We start from the raw sequence: 23,422 nt of genomic DNA, 5'->3' as shown, positions 1-23,422 counted from the left end.
TCATCTAGCCAACTGTGATCCAAAAAGAAGTACAAAGACTTTGTGTATTAACAATGAGATGAAGTTTCCAAAAATCCTTAAGAGAAAAGGAAAAAAAGCTCAAAAACTACTGTTGTTTCAAAAATCCAAGTTTTTAAAGTTTGGACACACTAAAATCAAATCAATTTTGATTCTTTGGTTTCTGCTGTTCAATTTATAAGGAATAGTATTCCATGAGCAAGCTGCATATTTAACTCAGGTCAAGCAATTTTGGTATGTAGCCAAAAACTTAAGATTAAGTTTGGTATTCTCCTTTACCACCACAAAAGAAAACATCTGACTTTATCCTATAAAGGTGCTGTCTGGTCCATTCTACAGCCTTCTGGCTCTATGGTTTCTATGTGCTCCACAAATATTTAAAATAAACACATGTAGAAGTCTCAAAGCACCATAGGACTATATGCTTCCTCTCAAACTTTTTCAGTTTGTGGTCCTATGAGGCTGTATTTGAGGAAATCAATCATGTTAACTAAATATTAACATATTTGTTTTTAAAGGAGCAGTGATAATTACCTAAACATATACTTTATTCAACAAGTAATTACTGAGTGCCCATTATCTGCCAGGCACTGTTTTGGGAGCTAGAGTTGCACAATAATGAAAATAAAGCTCCTTATGAAGCTTACAACCTGGTATATTTTTTCTAGAAAGGAAAAAACTAGAAACATTCTAGGGGTCCAAACTCCAAATAGGGATTCTTTACAAGAGAGAGGGAAAAGGTAAGTATAAAAGTCATTAGTTTATAAAACTTGTTGGAAGGCTCCCAGAACCTCTGGAAAGGCTGATAAACCTGGAAAAAAAAGAAAAGTAATAAATGAAAATTTAAAATTAGTGTTTACCTTTGAATTCCTTCAAGAATATCCTTCACAGCTGCCATTAACTTTTGAAGAGATACAAATGCTTCTTCAAATGATACTATTTTTGAAGAAGTCAAAGCTGCATTTGGGCCCAATCTCTGAAATACATCCATGCTAAAAGAGAGAAAAATAGAAGATACTCATGCACATTTATTGTAATTCAAGCATTTTCATTTCTAATATATAAAATGAGGTAATATTTATAACTCCTCTCTCATAAACCTGATTTATTTAAATTAGAAATAAGAGACAGTGACTTGTGAATATCCAGGCTACCATTCATGCAAAGGATCTAGGGCAGCAACTATGTGCATCTAATCTAAAGTAATACCCTTCAAGCTGTGGGAATAAAGTTTCTTATCAAGAGACCATAAGGCACAGAATATTACTAATCTACATTCAAGTCAGTACATACATACTAACAGTACTCGGTACATAAGGATGAAGAAAAAAAAAAAGACATCAGATTTATGTGTTCGCTGAGACTGGAATAAATGTTCATGCATCTTACTCCGGTAATTCCAATTTTAGAAATCTATCACATATTAATAATAATTTGCAATTGGTCAACAACTGGTAACCACCTACACGTTCAACAATGTAAAAAGTGTTTATAGTGACTTAGCCACCTGATGAAATACCTAAGAACTATTAAAATAGTGCTTATGCCATCTAGAAGATAGAAAAATAAAGGTATACAATATTTATTTATATAACATAACAACCACCATATAAAAAAATCAAAACATATGCTGTACTGGGTTGAACAGTATGCCCCTGAAATTCATGTTCCTTCAGAACCTCAGAATGCAACTTTATTTGAAATAGGATCTTTGCAGAACTTCCCAAAAGAACCAACTCTGCAGACAGACAGCCTCCAGAACCATGAGTGAATAAATCTCTGTTATTTTAAACCATCTAGTTTGTGGTAATTTGCTATGGCAGCCCTAGGAAACTAATAAGCATGCCTTAAAACACAGTTTGGGGGGGGGGGCGCGCCTGGGTAACTCAGTTGGTTAAGTGTCTCTGCCTTCGGCTCAGGTCATGATCCCAGGGTCCTGGGATCGAGCCCCACATCGGGCTCCCTGCTTGGTGGGGAACCTGCTTCTCCCTCTGCCCGCCGCTACCCCTGCTTATACTCTCTCTCGTCATATAAATAAAATCTTAAAAAAAAAACCACAGCTGGGAGTACATAATAATAACCATGTTAACTACTGGTTACCTTTAGGTAGTAGCATTCAAAGGAAGTTTCTCACTTCACCGTATTTTCCAAAGCATTTTTTAAAATAATTGTGGTAAAATAAAAATTACCATTTAACATTTTAAAGTGTACAACTCGGTGGCATTCGATATATCCACAATGTCTGCAACCATCACCACTATCTAGTCACAGAACATTTTCATCATGCCAAAAGGAAACCCCGTATTCATTAAGCAGTCACTCACCATTCCTCCCTCCCCACAGTTCCTGGTAACCACTAATGTGTTTTCTATCTCTACATATTTAGCTATTATGGATATTTCATGTAAATGGAATCATATACCATGTGACCTTTTGTGTCTGGCTTCCTTCACTTAGCATGTTTTCAACATTTATTCATGCCATAGTGTGTGTGGATACTTCATTATGGCTGAGTAACATTCCATTTTATGGATATACACATTTTATGACACACCACATTTCATGTATCCATTCATCTGTTGATGAACATTGGATTGTTTCCACTTTGGCTACTGTGAACATAGTTGTGAACATTCATGCACGTTTTTGTTCGAACACTTGTGTTCAGTTTTTTTGGGTATAAATCTAAGAGTGGAACTGCTGGGTCATATGGTGATAACATGTTTAATGTGTTGAGGAAGCATAAATCTGTTTTTCCACATTCCTACAAGTGATGTATGAAAGGGGTAAAGCATTTTGACAAGTCTGCAAAAGGGAAAACTTAGGGAATCTGAAGAAATACAATGGTTCATAAGTATAGTTTCACCTTTCTAAAAGAAAAAGTATTTTGAAACCTAAAATACACAGGGCCTACTAGACCTTCAAATGAACATCTCTACATGAAGGGCTCAAGCATGAATATATTGAAAAGTTATACAGTGACTCTGGTATACAATCAGGCATGAGAAGCAATGAAGTAAGCCTTAATAACTATGCACTGATACAGCAATATAAGCATTTTTCATGTACTGAAATACAACAAAGTAAAGTCTATTATACAGAAATTACCTGGAACTCTAACATCCAACACAAATGTATGTATATTATAGGTCAATTCTAAGATAAAGTATTCAAATATTTTCTAAAAGAAGATTAAAATATCTTAGAAATGGCTTTAATCTATTTTATTTTGAAAGTGATAATCTCTGACTAGTATATGTGGTAACTTTCTGCTAACAAGAATATCTGGGGGTGCCTGGGGGGCTCAGTTGTTAAGCGTCTGCCTTCGGCTCAGGTCATAATCCCAGGGTCCTGGGATCGAGCCCCACATTGGGCTCCCTGCTCTGCGGGAAGCCTGCTCCTCCCTCTCCCACTCCCCCTGCTTGTGTTCCCTCTCTCACTGCGTCTCTCTCTGTCAAATAAATAAATAAAATCTTTAAAAAAAAAAAAGCATATCTGATTAGCCAAAACATTTCAAATACGTTAAGACTGGACAAAACAAAGATATGAAAATACAAATGCTTTATATGAAAACACAAATTTTTAAGTATTGTTTTCTTTAGCTATTGGTATTTCTTTAGCATGACAAACTACACATTTGTTTGAAAGAAATTATAATTGTAGCCAAGGGCTAAAAATGGGCCCTAAATCTACAGTATTCTAATAGAGAATAGATGTTTAAGAAGAGTATTCATATTTCTTTGCTGCTAGAACAGATGATCTTAATCCAAAATAACAGTGATACTGGGCCCTTGAACTAAAATCATACTAAAAAGCATCTATCATGACCTGCAAATGTATAATATATTTAAAATTATATAAAGATTATGGGCTTGGGAAAAAGTACAGGAGGGAGGGTTGGCCTACTTTAAAATCAGTTATCTTAAATTATTTTTTTAAGTTACTCCAGCATCATTTAAAGAACTACTCACAAATAGTCTCTATCTTTTCATTTTACCAGGAACGTAGTACTTTTATGTGTATCAAAGGAATAAAAGAATTTCTTCCTTTTAAATAAAAGTATTTATCTTTCTTTTTAAAAAGTCTTACATGAATTTTCCTTAATCCAAAATGACCTTTTCTTAGATTATTTTAAATTTTATTAAGACTTTGTGTCCTAATTTGTTTAGCCAATCTAGGTGGCTTTCATTGGTTTTGACATACATGGGAAATACTGCTAATGAAGGTTTCACATCTGAATCACCTGGAGAGATTTTTTTTTTTATGCACTATCTCAGTGTCACCTCAGATCTATTGAATCAGAATTTCTAGGGATAGAGCCTAGGCAAATATATTTTTAAAACACTCGAGATAAATCTGATTACACCCTTGTTTAAGCATCACTGTTTCTAAGGCACCAATTTGATAAAAGGCCCTCAGTAAGATAATCTAATACATTAAACTCACAACCCAAACACTAACTGTTTAATGAATAACAGTAATGATGGAAAAGCCTAAAATTCAAAAATTCTTGGAAATTTAGTACCTGTTCTGACATAACGTAATCCAAACATTCTCTAGGATAGACCAGATTTCTTCATGTCTGTTGGGTTGGGGAAGATGAGAACCTGAGAAAATGGTGATTTCTTGGTTATTAGACTTCATTAAAGAAATATCTTCTTGCTTTTTACCCACTGTAGTTTCTGAAGGATTTTGCTTAAGTTTTGCCTTGACCTGGGAAAATAAGAATTACACAAATTTCAGCTAGTCCTTCACTAGTGAGAGAAACAGAATACCGATTGTGCTTACAATGTTCTAGCTTTCCAAGAAGTGCTGAATATTCTTTGTCCTTGATTATGTACAGAATATTCCCAGAAAGGCATCAGAGCTAAAAAAATATATATATATTTTCCTTTCCCATTTATATCAAACAATATTTCCAATGTATTTATTATACTGATCTTTCTTAGCTAACAGGCCAATATCAATTTAAGAATACTGTTTGGACACTTCTCCACATATGGTATTAAATAAGACAGAGAACACCTAGGATACAATGATAAATATGTGGAATCAAGCCTCCAAGTACCCTACAATCCATTAACAAGAATGAGATGGCAAAGGGTTATTAAAAAAAAAAAAAACCAACAAGATAGAATGTAAACCTTTTGCCATTGAAGAAACCACTGAAGGTTTCTAACTTAGGAAGTGATAGATCCAGAACCGTACTCTAAGACAAACCAGAACAAAAGAGAGGCAAGATGTCTAGAAGGCTACTGAAATAATCCAGGAGAGTAATCCTGAGAACTTGAATTAGGTAGGAAACGGCAGTAGAATAAAAAGAAAAAGAAAAAAATGTATGCAAGAAATATTTTAAAAGACTTAGCCAAAGTCTAGATTCAGGGAATGAGGGAGACTCTAAGATTTTTTTAATCTGGATGCCTAGAAGAATAACGGCACAAATAATAGAACTATACAGTGTCCATAAGGTAAAAATAGATCAAACCCCCTTGATTTACTTCTCCAAAGGAAAGACACACTTTTATTTGGTAATAGTCAAACACATAAACACAAACACTTAAAAGCATCACATCTCAAATACATGTGCAGAAAGTGATGAAAATGCTTTTTAAAATGTGCCGCATTCATTGCAATCTTAAACAGCACTTCATATTATGCTGCCTTGCTGATGAGAAGCAACGCACTGAACGTATCATGTATTATAATGTAATAGCGGTAAGGCATTTAATGTATATTTATCTACATTTCTGGATTTTACGGCCACCTGTAGTAAAAGCCAAGAAGAAAGGCTGGTTATGGAAGAGAGGAGAAACAGACACAAGTTTGTGTTTAGAATGTTAACTGTAAAGAATAAAAAGATATTTAGGTAAAGATATCTAACAGGTAACTGGATACTCAGAGCTATAGCTTAAAAGATACAGCTGGGAATCATTCCCATGCAGACAAACCTCAGAGGTAGAGGAGATTGTTAGGAAAGAAAATAGCAAAAAAAAAAAAAAAAAAAAGAGGAACGTAAAGGGTAGACAAAAGGGAGGAAGGGGGGGGGAGGAGAAGGAAGAAAGAGACCAACAAGACATAAGAAGAGTCAGAAGTATTCGAACACAAGAGAAGCCAAAAGAGGTAAGTTTCAGGAAAGAGAGAGTGGACAACATCGGGTTGAAAAAGGCTAAGAAATTAGAAAGAGGGAGAAAAAGGGTGGATTTGATCATGGATTTGATCAATGATAACCTAATTCACTTAACAGCGTGTGGAGGTAGAATTCTACTTGTAAAGGATTAAGGAAGAAGTGAGTGAAGAAATGGAAACAAGGGTTATAGACTGCTCCTTAAGAAGTTGGGTAGTTGCTGGAAGGAGTTAGTGCAGTAAAAACCACGGCCAACAACAAGTATTTAAGAATACAGACCTGAGCATATTTTAAATATTGATAAATAAAGATACTCAGCAGAGTATAAGAGCTATACTATTGATTCAAATATTTTTTTTTAAAAATCACCTTGGGGTAAAATATTAACTTAAGTGGAAAAAAAATTCTGGTAGAATGAAAAAAAACTTTATGACTTTAAAAACTTGGGGGTTTTTTTGTCTTGGCTCTACTGTAACTTCTTTGTGAACTTAAATAAAATCATTCCATTTCTCTAGGCTTCCTTGTTGACAACAGTTGATAACAGTATGATTTCAAGTTAGCTCATGGGTTGTTAGTTTCAGGTTTATTAAAAAATAAAAAATGTCCAACACTATTAGTAGTAATAGTTAATATTTATTAAGCATTTCTTAACTCATAGGAACTTTCTAAGAACTTTGTATCTATTAGCTCATTTAATCCTCACAACTGCCCTATGAAACAGTTACTATGATTATCCATATTTTATAACAGACATAGAAAGGGTAAATAACTCATGCAAGGTCACACAGCTGGTAAGACTCATAAACAGAACTTGACCTTCAGCAATCTGATTCTGAATGGGGTTATGATTTCTCTCCAACAATAAAAGTAAATATTACCCTTTTCTATCTTTGCAGGCAGGAAGAAAGTTATTCCTCCTGTTTTTGCCTATTAATAAATATATGGATGGAAAGACATATTTTGTTCTAAGATATATTTTTTCTTTTTTTTTTAAAGATTTTATTTATTCATTTGAGACACAGAGATACGGAGAGAGAGAGCATGAGAAGGGGGAGAGGCAGAGGGAGAAGGAGGCTCCCTGCTAAGCCAGGAGCCTGATGTGGGGCTTGATCCCAGGACCCTGGGATCATGACCTGAGCCGAAGGCAGACGCTTAACCATCTGGGCCACCCAGGCGCCCCTGAGATTTATTTTTTTAATCACCACATACTGCCTCTTTTCCTCAGCTCTCAAATATCAGTGTATGTAACTATGCAGATGGACTTCTTTATCGAACACCTACATAGCACGTACTAGTGCCAGGCACTAAGTGCTTTACAAATACTAATTTATTTAATTCTCATGACAGTTCTGAGGCACAGATTATTATACTCATTTTACAAAAGAAGAAATTAGGCTCAGAGAGGTTAAATAACCAGAGGTTAAAAACACAGCTAGTCAGGGGCACCTGGGTGGCTCAGTTGGTTGAGCATCTGACTCTTGATTTCCGCTCAGGTCATGATCTCAGGATCGTGAGATCAAGCCCCATGTCAGGCTCCATGCTGAGTGAGGAGTCTGCTTAAGATTCTCTCCCTTTCCCTCTGCTCCCTTACCCCATTCTGTCTCTAAAACCAAAACAAAACAAAAAACTTAAAAAAAAAACAAAACACTAGTCAGGATGGGGATCCTCGGGCATATAGGTCTAAAGTTTATTAATAAGATGGACTTTAATTATTCTATCACCCTGGCAGAGCAAGTCTTATTTTTTTGGTTGGAAGGCTTATCAAAGAAAAATGTATGTATCCTTTTTCTGTTCCTATCCCATTTATATAAAAATCTGGAAAATGATCATTTTGGTTAACTCTCCGTTTTGTTTTCTCACAAGCCTTTTCAGAAGTAAACAAGTGAATATTCCTCTTTTCCTGATTTTCTACACTTGGTAAATTAAGTTTGGGGGCTTTCTTCTTCTTTTTTTTTTTTTTTTTTTAACAGTTACTATATTTAGATACCCTATCCCTGGAGGTAATCTATTGGTTGCTCAAGTTACTAAGACAGGACTAAGTATTTAGGTCATATACCATATCTAATGCATTCTACAAAACAACTCCTACTGAAAGTGAATTTTATTTTTTTTAGATTTTATTTATTCATTTGAGACACAGAGATGCAGAGACAGAGCACAAGCAGGGGGAGCAGCAGCAGAGGGAGAGAGAGAAGCAGGCTCCCCGCTGAGCAGGGAGTCCGACATGGGGCTCGATCCCAGGACCCTGGGATCATGACCTGAGCCAAAGGCAGATGCTTAACTATCTGAGCCACCCAGGCGCCCCTGAAAGTGTATTTTAAAAGCCCAAGCTAAATCTCAAAGTTCCTGGCTGACTTAGACAATGAACTGCTTCTAATATGAAAATAAAGGAGCAACACTTCAGAGCTCTAATCATGGCAACAACAGAGGTTGTTTCCAGCAATCACACTAATGCCAGGTATTGAGGGAGAAGCACTAATGAGGATGCAGATTCTTCGTCAATGGCCTTCATGAATCTCTTGCTAATGTAGCAACTGGAAAATTAGGATCCGGGAACAAATAACAATTTGAACAAAAAATTCATATTTTTATTTATTTATTTTTTTAAAGATTTTATTTATTTGACAGAGAGACATAGCGAGAGCAGGAACACAAGCAGGGGGAGTGGGAGAGGGAGAAGCAGGCTTCCCGCAGAGCAGGGAGCCCGATGCGGGGCTCGATCCCAGGACCTGGGATCATGACCTGAGACGAAAGCAGACGCTTAACGACTGAGTCACTCAGGCACCCCAACAATTCATATTTTTAAATATTCAGTGGACAACATATAGTAGGCATACCATTATCGATAACACTAAATTTTAATGCCACATTTTCATGGTAACTCCTATCTCTTCGTTTCCAATTGATGAAAGGACCTTAAAACTGGACATTGTTTTTTTTACCACAATTAATCCTAATTTTTTTTATTTTCAATAATCTTAATTCAAAGACTGATAAGCCTGTGAGTAACCTGAATTTTCCATCTTGTTTACTATGTTTGTTTCACTAAAGATGGGGTTTAGGATTCAATTCTGTGATGGGAAAGAATAATATATTGTTCCCTACACAATTCAAGTACAGACCCAAGCTGCAATCCCCTAAATACCCAGGTCCATTCTATCCTACAGATAGTTCTCAAAGTCACATTTGCCATGGAAAAATACAACTACCAAGGTTTTAGTCATCTTAACACAAAAGATCATTTCACCCCTTAAATCAATTCTTCCAGCAGGAGTTATCACATATTTCTTCATAGTTTATAAAAAGAGATGCTTCTTTTACTTCATGAGATACTTTCTTAAGCAAGTAAGTTCTTTCCCTACCAGCTATGACGAAGTTTAGTATCATCTAATCCTTTCATTACTTCATAGGTAGTAGGACCTATGTGACCACAAAACAACACTGAGAAAAACCTGGTCAACTCCATAACTCAGAAAGAAAAAAAAAGAATATGATATATATATGTCAGATGAAAGTACCATTAATGTCTTATCTAGTAATTGTGATACTGAATTTTTTGAGCTGTTTCTGACACATAAAACTCCCAGAATTTTCTAGATTTGAAAGTAGAAGCCTGCAGAAATAGAGTATTCCCAGAGACAAAACTTACACAGTTAATTTAAAAGAGGTCAAAAGGGGGGCGCCTGGGTGGCTCAGTTGGTTAAGCGACTGCCTTCGGCTCAGGTCATGATCCCGGGGTCCCAGGATCGAGTCCCGCATCGGGCTCCCTGCTCGGTGGGGAGTCTGCTTCTCCCTCTGACCCTCCTCCCTCTCATGCTGTCTCTCATTCTCGCTCTCAAATAAATAAAAAAAATAAAAAATAAAAAATAAATAAAAGAGGTCAAAAGGCATCAGTGCTAGGCTGACTGCATAAGGGTCACATGGGGGAGATTGTTAAAAACTGGTACATCAATTGCCAAAGTCTGAATAAGGTCTACAGATTAAATAATTGTATTATACCAATACTAATTCCCTGATTAATTATATTAGTTATGTAACATATCCTTGTTCTTTAGGAAATATATATGGAAGTATTTAGGGGTAAAGGGGGATCGTACCTGCAACATACTCTTAAATAGTTCAGAAAAAAAAATGTGGACAGATAAGTAGGTAGATAGGTAGGCAGGCAAAACAATAAAGAAATGTGAAAAAATGGTAACACTGGGGACTCTGGATAAAGGATATATATCAGAATTGTTTGAACTCTTCTAGCAACTTTTCTGTAAGTTTGAAATTATTTCAAAATAAAAAGTGAAAAAGAACAATATTACTGGGCCAGAAGTTTGATTCAATAAGGTTTGAGAGGGGCTTGGCATCTGCAGCTTTAAAAAAAAAAAAAAAAAAAACCTTCCCAAGTATTCTGATGGATGTTGTGATCCACTGATCTGGGGCACTGGGAAATAAGTAGTCAAACGACAAGGCACAGCTTGCTTCCATCCATAAATGAAACGATATAAAATTCCAACAACTTCTGTGACAGTGCTTCCGTAAGAGGATGTGTTTTATAACTTGCAATAAGAATTGCTTACTTTCTCTTCAATTCACTTAATAATCACTTAATGCCATTCATGTGTTGAAATAAGTTAGAATTAAAATATCCTTTACCTCTCTGTCTGCTAATATATATATTTTTTATTTTTTTAAGATTTTTTTTAATTTATTTTTTGACAGAGAGAGAGAGACAGCGAGAGAGGGAACACAAGCAGGGGGAGTGGGAGAGGGAGAAGCAGGCTTCCCTGCTGAGCAAGGAGCCCGATGTGGGGCTCGATCCCAGGACCCTGGGATCATGACCTGAGCCGAAGGCAGACGCTAAACGGCTGAGCCACCCAGGCGCCCTCTGCTAATATATTTTTAGAACATATGTGATTAGCTCCTCTAAATGGCATTCCAAAGGTATCTTACCTCTGTAAAGGTTTGGAGTAGTTCACTGACTTGAGCAAAGGCCTGTGGAAGAACACCATCATAATTTGACCGTGTACTGAATGCATGTAACAAACTTTTAGAATCCTGAAGCAGAAATTTCACTGTTGTAAAATCCACTGCACTGTTAGCTGGTAAGAGAAATTAAGAAGGAAAAAGGTAAGAATGAGTATTCAACACAAAAATGTCTTTGGAAAACCAATCTAATGTTAATTATGAAATTTAAGAAAAGTACACATTTATACCTACACACCACTCCTAATTTTTCTCTGTGGTGTAAAAAGCATTACAATTAAATTTAGCTAAAGACAATGCTCTTAGAGTGGATTTAGGTACTCTGTATTCTTCAGAAAAGAATTACCAAACAAGTTAAACAACAGATTTGCAAGACTGATTTTGTTTCATATACAGATGACTATGGAGGCATCAGAAAAGTCATTTGGTGGGAAGCATGTAAGTTACAGGCAGTACCTCCCATAACCAACTCAGTTAATCGTGTAGTGATTTGCCTTCAAATTCCATTACATCAAATGTAGTACTAGATTTGTTGAAAATAATGTTTCCTCTCTCTGAACACAACTTTAGCAAAAATATAAATAATTTGGGGGCGCCTGGGTGGCTCAGTTGGTTAAGCGACTGCCTTCGGCTCAGGTCATGATCCTGGAGTCCCGGGATCGAGTCCCACATCGGGCTCCCTGCTCAGCGGGGAGTCTGCTTCTCCCTCTGACCCTCCTCCCTCTCATGTTCTCTGTCTCTCATTCTCTCTCACGCAAATAAATAAAATCTTAAAAAAAAAAAAAAAAAATATATATATATATAAATAATTTGGGTAACAGTGAGCTGTGGGCAAGACAAGCTAGCAGAATTTTTTCCTTATAAATTAGCAAAGTGAGTTAAACTACAAAAAATAATTTAAAGGTATAACAATTTTCTTTCAACTAAAATTACTTACATTAAATTCTCAAACCAATTAGGAGGCGGTGACAACAATTTCAAAGATTTTTAAAAGTTATGAACAATGAAGTTAAGCAAATTTCTAATGTCACCAAAGCTCAGAACAGAAGAAATCTTTCCATTATTAGGATAGAGTGCCATATAATAGTTTTCAAAGGCATTTAAAATAACCGTGCTACAATGTGTTTGTTTTATTTTTTTTTAAGATTTTATTTATTTATTTATTTGACAGACAGAAAGCACATGCACAAGCAAGGAGAGCAGCAGAGCGAGAGGTAGAAGCAGGCTCCATGTGGGGTTTGATCCCAGGACCCCAGGATCATGACCTGAGCCAAACGCAAACACATAACCACTGAGCCACCCAGGCACCCTGTTTTATTTTCTTTTAATGTTCACAGTTTCAGAGACTCTGTTATATTCTGAAACACCAGCATGGTTTTTCATTGGTACTTAGAGTTTAAAAAACTCTTATCACTTATACAAGTATTTGCTTAGAAATACTGAAAGGTCAAATGAGAATCAAAAGTAGATTTTAGTAATTAATTATACAATATTCAGAAATTCTAATCTAATGTGATGGCTATAGTCAGGATTCTGGCTTCCCCTTTAACAAACAGAGAAAAGTGTATTCCCTTACGAAGCACTTATTTTTAAATTCAATGACTAGTTTAAATTCCTGTGGAAAAAGACAGGTAAGAGATGCTACACATAGGATAGAATGTAGATTTGATGAACCCCAGTAAATATCCTAAAGAGGAGAAACTGGGCACAACTTCTCTTAAAAGGTGCTTCTCCAATACAATGTACAATAGGGCTTATATCCTTGAATTAATCATCTGATTTCTGTCTTACAAGAAGTCTTTACTAAGATTATGTGCTAAAGGGAAATAACAATGATAAATTCAGTACCTAGACACAACATAAAAAGAAACCTACATGGTTGAAATACTTTAATGCTTATATAAGGTCAATAATCAAAGTTAATATGGATAACAAAATCAAAAAAAGCTACTAATCATTTTCCACACAATTTTCTATGAATTGATCTAAGAATCTATTCTTTGGGCTAGTGAAGTTAAACACATATGCATAATTCAACAGCTGAGGATACTATTAAAAGACAGTAAACAAAATCATAAACTGATTTTTCTAATTCAAAATTACTTTAGGGCAGAAGGCACTTTTACAATTCTATTATATATTCTTTACAAGTCAGTAAACATTAGGCATCAGATTCTTCTAGATCAAGGATCAATAAACTATGTATACAATGATTCCAAAAATGATTTTTTAGCAAAAGGAAGAGTCACCATCTCTTCACTTCTGTCCTATTCCCAGTTAGAGTTGCTGCCTACAACCTCTTAAGCCGTTTGCAAAAGACAAACACTGCCCACCCCTGGAAAAAGAGAAAAATGAAGGATGGCAACTAGATACGCCATTTTTAAAACTAAATCTTGTTCAAGATCATACATGATTTATGGACTTTCTCTTTTGATAGAACCAACTAAATTATGCTTCCATTCAAGATATGGAAAATGTTTCTATATACCTTGTAAAAGTGCTTTGAAGACGCATCCAACAGGTCGTTCCACGTCTCATATAATACCACTTATAAATAACTTCTATAGTTAAAGATAATGCCTGGAAAATGTCTTTATTTTAAAAATTGGCAACTTTTAAAAGTCGTAAGGCACCGAACCAGGTACTTTAAATCCCGAGGTAATTTTCAAAGATACTTACATTTCAAGGGAAAGATAGAGCGTTATGGTATACCTCCCATAGAATATGTTTCTATTTTTGTTTTGTTTTAGCTTCCAGGATGCTTAGTGTTAAAATCCGTGTTCAAGTTTTATAATAATTGTTTGCACATGTTTTATGGCAAAATTATCTTTCTTATTCTTCATTACCTGGCTCTTGTGACTTTAAAATTGGCTTAAACCATCTTGTGCTCAAGTTCTTACTTAATGGCCCTCTCATACTAACAGTTATTTTTCAAAAGTAGACAGGATATAACTAATACATAAAATAATAAACAGATCATTTCATGTTAGAAGTTCAAAAAAGTCAAGGACCAACTGAACATCCTAATAATTGTTACATATACTTTGCCTCTTAAAGGTACAGCAAGCAAAATCTACTTGTCTGACTTTGGACAAATCCCTTACCCTCTCAGGGCTAGTTAGTCTAATTATAGAACATGGGCTTTCATAATATTCAATCAGTGCTTTTCCCATCTTTTTCTTCTTACAGAGAAACTTTTTTTCCAAGGCCTACATGGAATCTCCATACATAAAATGATAAAAGAAAACTGCACAGCCCAAGTTGGGTTTGAGGTTCCACAGGTAGGCCCACCAACTTTCCAGGCTCCCCATCAATCCTTCCATTTCCAATCTATGGCAGCTCCAGAAGCACTTCAAGAAGGTTCTGTGCAAAATGACTTTGTTAAAAACCACCAACTAAGTGGTTGTCTATAGTCTCTTCCAGTTCTTTAGAATGCACTATGCCCCAAAGACAAACATTTCCTATTCCCTAACCATATATTTTAGATAGATACTTTGATATGCTATTTCTAAAATTAGTACATGAAATGTGGTCAGAGTTTATGTGTTAAACACAGCAAGAAACTTTTAAAAATCTAAATTTTATTGCACACCTGATAAACTGTAAAATATGGTTTTAAAAGTTTTCAAACATTATAAAACATGAGATATTCACTATGTCCAGGAACATCAACAGTGATCCATTAAGGATCCATATCATCCATATGATTGCAGGTCATAAGCTCTGTGAACTGCATCCATTCATGCAGCTGTCACAAACTCCCTTTAAAAATCAGAAGTGTAAATTATTTAAAAAATAATTGACCAATTTCTTATTAATTCATCTTCACATTCCATGGAATATATCAGCTAGCCTGACTTTAACACAACATTGCTAAAGACAAAATAAAAAATCCATACCTTTACAGAGATTTTCATATAGGCTCTCAACGGTTAAAAGCAAGTTTTTCTCCATAACTAATCCAAATACAGCCAACCAATGTTTTCTAAAGCACTGTAATAAATGAATTAGAGTCCATGGTGGTTTCAAGTACAGCATCTAAAAAGTATTTAGAAAAAATTACCACCTACTAATTATTTATTCTTCCTATTATTAAAAAGTACCTATTTAGGCATTCCTACATTTATTTCTGGGCAAAATACAGTTAGTTGAATTTTTTTTTTTGTTTAAGATTTTATTTATTTATTTGACAGAGAGACACAGCGAGAGAGGGGACACAAGCAGCGGGAGTGGGAGAGGGAGAAGCAGGCTTTCCGCAGAGCAAGGAGCCCAATGCGGGGCTCGATCCCAGGACCCTGGGATCATGACCTGAGCCGAAGGCAGATGCTTAACGACTGAGCCACCCAGGTGCCCCTAGTTGAACTCTTTTTAAATTAAAAGATGTTTTATTAAAACCCAATCGTAATCTTAAAGTGCTAATTCCATTGCAAATTATTTTTGTAAAATTCATATTGGTATTAATCTTTATAGTTTCAGAAACTATATACACAAAGCAAAAGCACTGTTTTAATCAGGAGAGCAGGTTTTAATCAGGAAAGGTGGTCAATTTACTTCCCAACGTAGTCAATTCTAGGAAGAAATCAATCTAATTATTTCATATAGCTGCAGGAAAATCTATATAGAAAAAAGATGTCAACTACCATAACACTGACTACACTCTCATAAAGACATGTTTATAAAGGAGATTAATCAGTTAGTACTATAAGATGTCAGCACATCCTGTTCTGAATCATTCATATGCAATGACTTTCGTAGACTCTATTATAAAACATCCAATTTAAGTCAACCCTCCTAGAATCTTCTGATCATTTCTCATCATCTTGGTTCAGTACTTAATAATATAATCAAGCAGCAAATACATCATACTGACAAGTATTAGAATCTCACTGAATATCTGGTATAAATACAATCTACAATTGAGGGGGATATAATATTTCTCCTGGCTATAGATACGAACAGCAAACAAACATTAACTAAACTAAAAAGACCACTATTGCCAAATGTGGTATTTTACTGATTGCAGAAAAGATATGAATCTAGGGGGTGCCTGGGTGGCTCAGTCACTGGGCGTCTGCCTTCGGCTCGGGTCGTGGTCCCAGGGTCCTGGGATAGAGCCCCACATCAGGCTCCCTGCTCAGCGGGGAGCCTGCTTCGCCCTCTCCCACTCCCCCTACTTGTGTTCCTGCTCTCGCTGTCTCTCTCTCTCTAATAAATAAAATATTTTTTTAAAAAAGATATTAATCTAGAAAATATAAACTATCTTGCTAATAATGATCATTTTTATACTTTGATTCTCACATTTATATAACATGAGCCAAAATATACACTTCTTTTTCTGAATATATATTGCTATGGGAATTCCCTGTACTAGACATTCTAATTCAAATAAACTACAGAAGACAGAAGTTTTTCTGAATTCAAATTGAGCTCCATGGGGGCAATGTGTCTGACACACAGTAAATACCTAATAAATACTTGTTCACTGAAAAAAAATGAATGATAAAATATCATTTCTAATCTTTAGGAAATGTTCACCATTTAATGTTCAAGAAGTTCTTTCAAAAACTGTAAGAAAAAAAGTAAATGGGATATAGATTATCACAATGAAGCTTACACATTTTATACAAGTCATATTTCCTAAGATAAGGTCATAAATCTTTAGCAGTGAAACAGAAATTTTCAACTAATAGAGTTGAAATTATCACCTCCATCCAAAGATTTCCAAAAGCAATTTTCATTTCTGTTTCTAATATTGAAGATAAAGCTGTTCCAAGAGATTTTTCAAGATCAGATACAATGCTTTCAAGTATAATGGGTAGTCCAGAATGTGCAGATTCTTCCTCATAGCTCTCTTCTAACAGTGTTGCTTCTTTAAAACAAACAGTTATAGGCTTTATTTAAGACACCAATAGAATAGTTAGTATTTTACATATATAACTAGTATTTGGCCATAAATAATAAACATTTTATGTATAGAATTAGTATTTAAATTACACAGAAACCAAACCAATACTTTCCTTTTTAAACAGTATTTAGAAACATGTATCTATAGAAAAGTTGTTTTGAAAGCAACATAAATATATCACATTAGCAAATGCTTTCTTTTTGACGAAAGGCAACAGAATATTTTTACTAAAATAGAAATTTAGGAAATGTGTAATATTTTAACCATAATTTTAGTTTTATTATTCTCCAAAAAAAGGAAAAATTAAAAGAATGCTTTGCATCAATTTATAATAGAAAATGAAGAATTATGGATCAAAGTGTGTTTTCTTCCAAAAATAATATATTCTTCCAATAGCAGCTCACATCAGTAAATTGTTTTGAAAGGACCAAACTCTCTAGTTTAACTACCTTTATGCCCTCCCTTTTAAAGTGAGTTTTTATTATTTCAATTGATATCATTTCATTAACATTAATATTTTGATACCTGAAAACAACTGCAATTTCTTTATGGCAAAATGCAAAATATTAAGTGGCTTATTTCTACAAATACCAACTAAGGACTTAAAGTGATAGTAACAGAATGGACAAACTGAAAGCATGTTACCTCTGAAAAACCATAAATTAAAAATCCTCTTCCTCCATCTAAATGTCATTTTGAATATTACGACAAAAGAAATTTTATTGCCAAAAAGGTCAAAAAAGTAGTAATAGTATATATATGAATTTTTATATAATTATACATAAAAAATACATACAATATTAAAGATTTCAATATTTATTTTTCCAACTCAGGGAGAAGGCTTGGAATGTATTTTTAAATTATGTTAAATTTAATATGACATTCCATCAAATATCAAGCTATAGGACAGATTATTCTGGTAAAAAAAAAAAGACAAAACAATTGTACTACCTTTACTTATTAGTTTAAAATTAAAACTATTATTAGAATATTTCAAACTCTTCTTATTACTTGGTTTTTTATTGCGTTAACAGAAGGTTATGAATAGGAAACTAATATTGAAAGGAAACTAAAAATTTCTCTCTACCTTGAATGAATATTTTCTGTATTTATCCTGTAGCTACTATTATTTTAAAGGTACAAAATAGCATGTGCATGGTGATTATAAACATGTAAAAATGTGAGTGTATGGACAAAAATTCAAATTATTTTGTAAAAGCATATGTAGAAGACAATAATGTTAAATGTGTTGTCTTTTGGATTACCATTATAATTTTCTTTCTTTCAATTTTCATTTATTTCTAACCATTTGTGTGCCGACAAATATTTCAATGTTATTTTAAATGTACAAGATGAAAATTTACTATTAATTCCAAATGTTATCAATAATGTCAGTACATAAAAGATATATTTCTAATTATTTGTAGTAAGAATACTACCTGCTTTCAATTGTTGCTTAGATATACAAGGCTGATGACATACATCTGTGTTCAGAGATAAGTTTAATAACTCTGCACTCAATTCTTCTTTACTGAGTGACTTCACACCACTTATTAGGCCTTTGTTTCTTAAATTTCTATCATCCCTAAGGTTGGGGTTAGGAGGAAAAAATATTTTATTTTTTATAAGATAAATCACATGGCAACTCAAAACACATGGGATCTAATCAGAGGTGGGTGATTCTCAACATGTGTATTAACAAAGGATAACAGTTTTTTTAAAACCAGGAAGATAAAGGAATTAATATACAGTAGAGTCACAGCATATGAGCTTTTGAAAATAATAAGTATTATATATTGAGTGTTTTCCTGGTATCAGGCACTGTTCTAAGCACTTTATATATATATATATAATCCATTCAATTCTCACAGTAAACCTCATAGGTAGGAGTAGTACTATTTTTATCACCTTTCACAAATGAAAAACTGAGGTGTAAAGAGGTTAAGTAATTTGCCCAAAACTGTACCTGGTAAGTGGGAGCTGGATTTGAACACAGGAATATGATCATCCAAAGAGAAATAAACAGAGAGCCATAGTAAGAGAAATAATTTCCATGTGGTAGGCAATTACAAATTTACTCACAGTAAGCATAAGACAAATGGTGAGAATTTGCTATTTGCTGAAAGAAGAAAGTCTAATTAGAGCATAGTGCATGGGACCAGTTTATGTGGCTATAGAGAAAGCCAAGTGCATTAATAAATGGAAAGACATTCAGTGAGTAAGTGACATGATCACATCTGTGTTTATCAGATTGCTGTTCTGGAATCCAACAGGCTTCCAGCTTTTGTTAACGGTAGAGTAGCCTGGTCAGACTAATCTTCCCACAGATGAGGATTAGAAAATTTGGACCAGGGGCGCCTGGGTGGCTCAGTTGGTTAAAGCAACTGCCTTCGGCTCAGGTCATGATCCTGGAGTCCCAGGATCGAGTCCCGCATCGGGCTCCCTGCTCAGCGAGGAGCCTGCTTCTCCTTCTGACCCTCCCCCCTCTCATGTACTCTCTCTCATTCTCGCTCTCTCAAAAAATAAATAAATCTTAAAAAAAAAAAAAAAAGAAAATTTGGACCAAAAAAGAAAAAAAAAAAAGCTATCTGAAGGCACTAGGGAGCAATAAAATGAAGGTAGGAGCTGGAGGGAAGTCCACCCTCAACACAGAGGTACTGCTCTGGTAAGAGCTACAAGAGTCTATCTGTTTGCCCAAGGGCATTCTCTAATTCATCAATGGCTACAACAGAAAGCACAGCCACAGTAACTTGGAATGTAAGAAGACAATGTTCAGAGCTGGCCAGAGCAGACAAAAAGTTAAGGGGGGAACTGAAGAAGGGAGGAAACCACAGAGCAGGTGAACCCTAAAATCTGCATATAAATTCTGCCCAGAAAAAAACAACATGCTACCAAGAGACAAAGCAATCAACAGAACCAGACTTCGATATCACACAGATGTTGAAGCTATCTGATAGGGAATTTTAAATAATGTTGATTAATTTATTAAAGGCTCTAATAGAAAAGATGAATAGCATGCAAAATCAGGTAGGCAATTTCAGCACAGGTGAAAATCATGAAAATTAAATGTAACTGCTAGCAATAAAAAAAAAGCCACAGTTACAGAAATGAAGAATGTCTTCAAAAGGGTCCTCAGCAGACCTGACACAGGCAAGGAAAGAAATTATAAACTGGAAGACAGGTCAAAAGAAATTACCCAAACTGAAATAAAAAAGAGAATAAAATTTTTTTTAAAAAAATCCAGCAGCTGTGGGATGACATCAAACAGTCTGTATTAGTTATCTATTGCTGTATAACAAATTATCCCAACACTTAGCACCTTAAAACAAACACTTATTATCTCACATAGCTTCTAAGAGTCAGAAATCTGGGAGCAGCTTGACTGGTTGGTTCTGGTTCAGGGTCTCTCACAAAGTTGGAACATGCTGTTGCCTAGGATTGTAGCCATCTCAGAGGTCTAATTGGCTCATTCATGTGGCTGTTGGCAGGCCTTAGTCCATCACTGGCTCTTGGCTGGAGGCTTCAGTTTCTCATCATGCGGGTCTATTTCATAGGGCTGTTCACAGCATGGCAGCTTGCTTCCACAAAACAAGTGATTTGAGAGAGAAGAAAGCAAGAGAGTGCCCGAGAAGGAAGTTCCAGTCTTTAATATCCTAATTTTTTATAACCTGATCTGATAGTGATAGTATGTCACTGGTACAACCAACCCTGGTATAATGCAGGACGGGACTACACAAGAGCATTAATACTAGGAGGCAGGAATCATTGGGGTCATCTTGGAAACTGGCTACTCTAGTATAAGTGTAATATGAGAAGGAGAAAAGAGGGAATGGGCAGAAGAAATATTTGAAGAAATGGTGGCTGAGAATTATCTAAAACTGAAAACAGGAAACCAGAGATCTGAGAAGCTCAGAGAACATCAAGCAGAATAAATCCTTCTTCTCTACCCATCCCCCCAGCCCCGCGCCACACACACACAAACACCTGGACATATCTGCTAAAAATTGCTAAAATAAACTGCTAAAAAAGCAAAAGACAAAGAAAAACCCTTGAAAGCAGAAAGTAAAAAAAAAAAAAAAAAAAACACATTACATATAGAGGAACAAAGATAACTTTTACATCAGACTTCTCATCAGAAACCATACAAACTAGAAAAAAATGGAGTGACCTCTTTAAAATACTGAAAGGAAAAAAAAAAAAATCAACCCAGAACTGTATATCCAGCAAAAATATCTTTCAAAAATAAATTAAGAAATAAAGACATTATCAGACAGACAAAACCAAAAATTTCACTGCCAATAGACACATACATGTCAAATAAATTTGTTTAGGCAGAAGGAATATAACACCAGACAGAAACTTGAATCTATAAAAATAATTAAGAGTGCACAAAATGGAAATAAAATATTCACTTAAAATATTCACTTATTTTTAATTGCTTTAAACATCAAATGATGGAAGCAAATATAGTAAAACACATGCTTATCATCATTTTTGTAAAGGTAACATATATGACAATGATAGCACTAAGGATGGGAGAAAGAAACTGTTATAAGATCCTTACACCTAACATGAAGCAATATAATATTATTTGAAGGTAGACTTTGATCAAGTAAGATATATACTATAAATGCCAGGGCAACCATTAAAATATTTACTTCAAAAAGGTATAAATATTCAATAATGGAGATAAAATGGCACCATAAAAAAATACACAATTAACTCAAGAAAGAAAAAGAAAAGAACAGATGAAACAAATAGAAAATAGCAAAAAGGCAGATTTGATCCAACCAATTAAATGTAAGTGGTATAAATTCATCACTTAAAAGACAGAAGTTGTGGGGCACCTGGGTGGCTGAGTGGGGTTAAGTGTCCGACTCTTGATTTTGGCTCAGGTCATGATCTCAGGGTGCTGAGATCGAGCCCCATGTCGGGCTCCACACTGAGTGTGGAGCCTGCTTGATTCTCTCTCTCTCTGCCCCTCCCTGCTTGTGCGCTTTCTCTCTCTCTCTCTCTCTCTCTCTCTCAAAAGAAAAAAAAAAGACAAGTTGTCAGACTGGACAAAAAATAAAGTACCAACTATATGCCACCCACAAAATACTTACCTTCATATAAAGACACAGGTTAAAAGTAAATGGATGGGAAAGGATATACCATATAAATACTAACAAAAACAAAACTGGAATGGTAGTATTAATACTAAACGAAGGAGACTTTCAGGAACAGAGACATTATATAATGAGAAAGGGGTCAGTTCTCCGAAGACAATCCTAAACAATCCTAAAAATGTATGCATCTTACTACAAAGTTTTTATAACACATGAAGTAAAGCAAACAGAACTGAAAGGAGAATTAAACAAACCCAGAATTATAGTTAGAGATTTCAATACTTCTCTCTCAATAATCACAGAATAAGCAGACAATTGGTAAGGTTATAGAAAACCTGAACAACACTATCAACCAACTTAACTGAAATTTATAAAATGCTCCACCCACAAAAGCAGAATATAAATTCTCTAAGTGCATGTAAAACATTCACCAAGATAGACCATATTCTTGGCAATAAAACAAACTAACAAATTTAAAAGAAATCATATAATGTTCTCAAATCAAAGTGGAACTAAAGTACAAATTGATAGCAAGAAGAAAACTGGAAAATGTGCAAATATTTGGAATTAAACAACAAATATCTAAGTGTCAAAGGGAAGTTATATTGAACTGAATGAAAATAAAAATAGAACATCAAAATTTGTGGGATCCAACTGAAACAGTGCTGACAGGTAAATTTATAGCAGTCTCAAACAAGTGATCTCAGCTTCCACTTAAACTAGAAAAAGGGCACAAAGGGGCATAAAAGTATTTTCTGGGGTGATGGAAGTGTTCTATGTATCGAGAGGGATGTGGGCTACACCAGTATACCCTTTGTCAACATCCTATAGTAAAGATTTGTGCATTTCAATATTGTACATTTTCCCTCCAAACACAAAAAACCTTATAAAAATAATCATGTGGGAGGACAGGGAGTAAACAGATATAGATAACAGAAGAATGGGAGAATTTTGATAATTGTAGCTGAATACTTAGGAGTTTATTAATTCTTCTTCACTTTGACTATCGTTGAAATTCTCCATAATAAAACTTTTTTTTAATTAAAAATGAAAAATTACCATTATTACTTTGTGAAGAATAAATGGAGGAGAGCAAATATGGAAGCAGAGAGCCTAAATTAGTCTTAGAGTCAAAAAGGAAGTGGAAAAATAGCATGGCAGACAAAGGATGGTGGCAGGGGAGATGAAGAAAAGATCGCACAGGACCTGTTAACTGACCAGATATAGATTATGAGGGAGGAGTGGTTATCAAAAATGACTCCTAGGTTTCTGGCTCTAGCAAATGGGTGGAAA

The 23,422-nt window shown here is 34.8% G+C and overlaps 1 protein-coding gene across 8 annotated transcripts in view; it reads right to left on the bottom strand.

The window, feature by feature from the left end:
* Positions 1-23,422, bottom strand: part of SWT1 (SWT1 RNA endoribonuclease homolog) — a 99,632-nt gene that overhangs the window by 43,563 nt on the left and 32,647 nt on the right. For 7 of the 8 annotated variants that reach the window (XR_010412306.1, XR_010412305.1, XR_010412307.1 and 4 more), the window contains exons 11-16: positions 18,461-18,606; positions 16,822-16,985; positions 15,016-15,154; positions 11,084-11,232; positions 4,544-4,731; positions 879-1,010 (exon numbers count right to left, since the gene is read on the bottom strand). Coding sequence is in view for 4 of the 8 variants with exons in the window: in XM_064594224.1 (XP_064450294.1) it covers positions 879-1,010; positions 4,544-4,731; positions 11,084-11,232; positions 15,016-15,154; positions 16,822-16,985; positions 18,461-18,606 (918 nt within the window). In the remaining 4 variants the exon portion in view is untranslated. The remainder of the gene's footprint in view (positions 1-878; positions 1,011-4,543; positions 4,732-11,083; positions 11,233-15,015; positions 15,155-16,821; positions 16,986-18,460; positions 18,607-23,422) is intronic. The other variant, XR_010412308.1, reaches the window with a different exon arrangement.

This window comes from Mirounga angustirostris, unplaced genomic scaffold (genome assembly GCF_029215605.1).
Source record: "Mirounga angustirostris isolate CCGP_5_RB_7025 unplaced genomic scaffold, mMirAng1.0.hap1 SCAF_6, whole genome shotgun sequence".
NCBI lineage: Eukaryota > Metazoa > Chordata > Mammalia > Carnivora > Phocidae > Mirounga > Mirounga angustirostris.
This window is presented reverse-complemented; position numbering and strand designations above follow the sequence as displayed.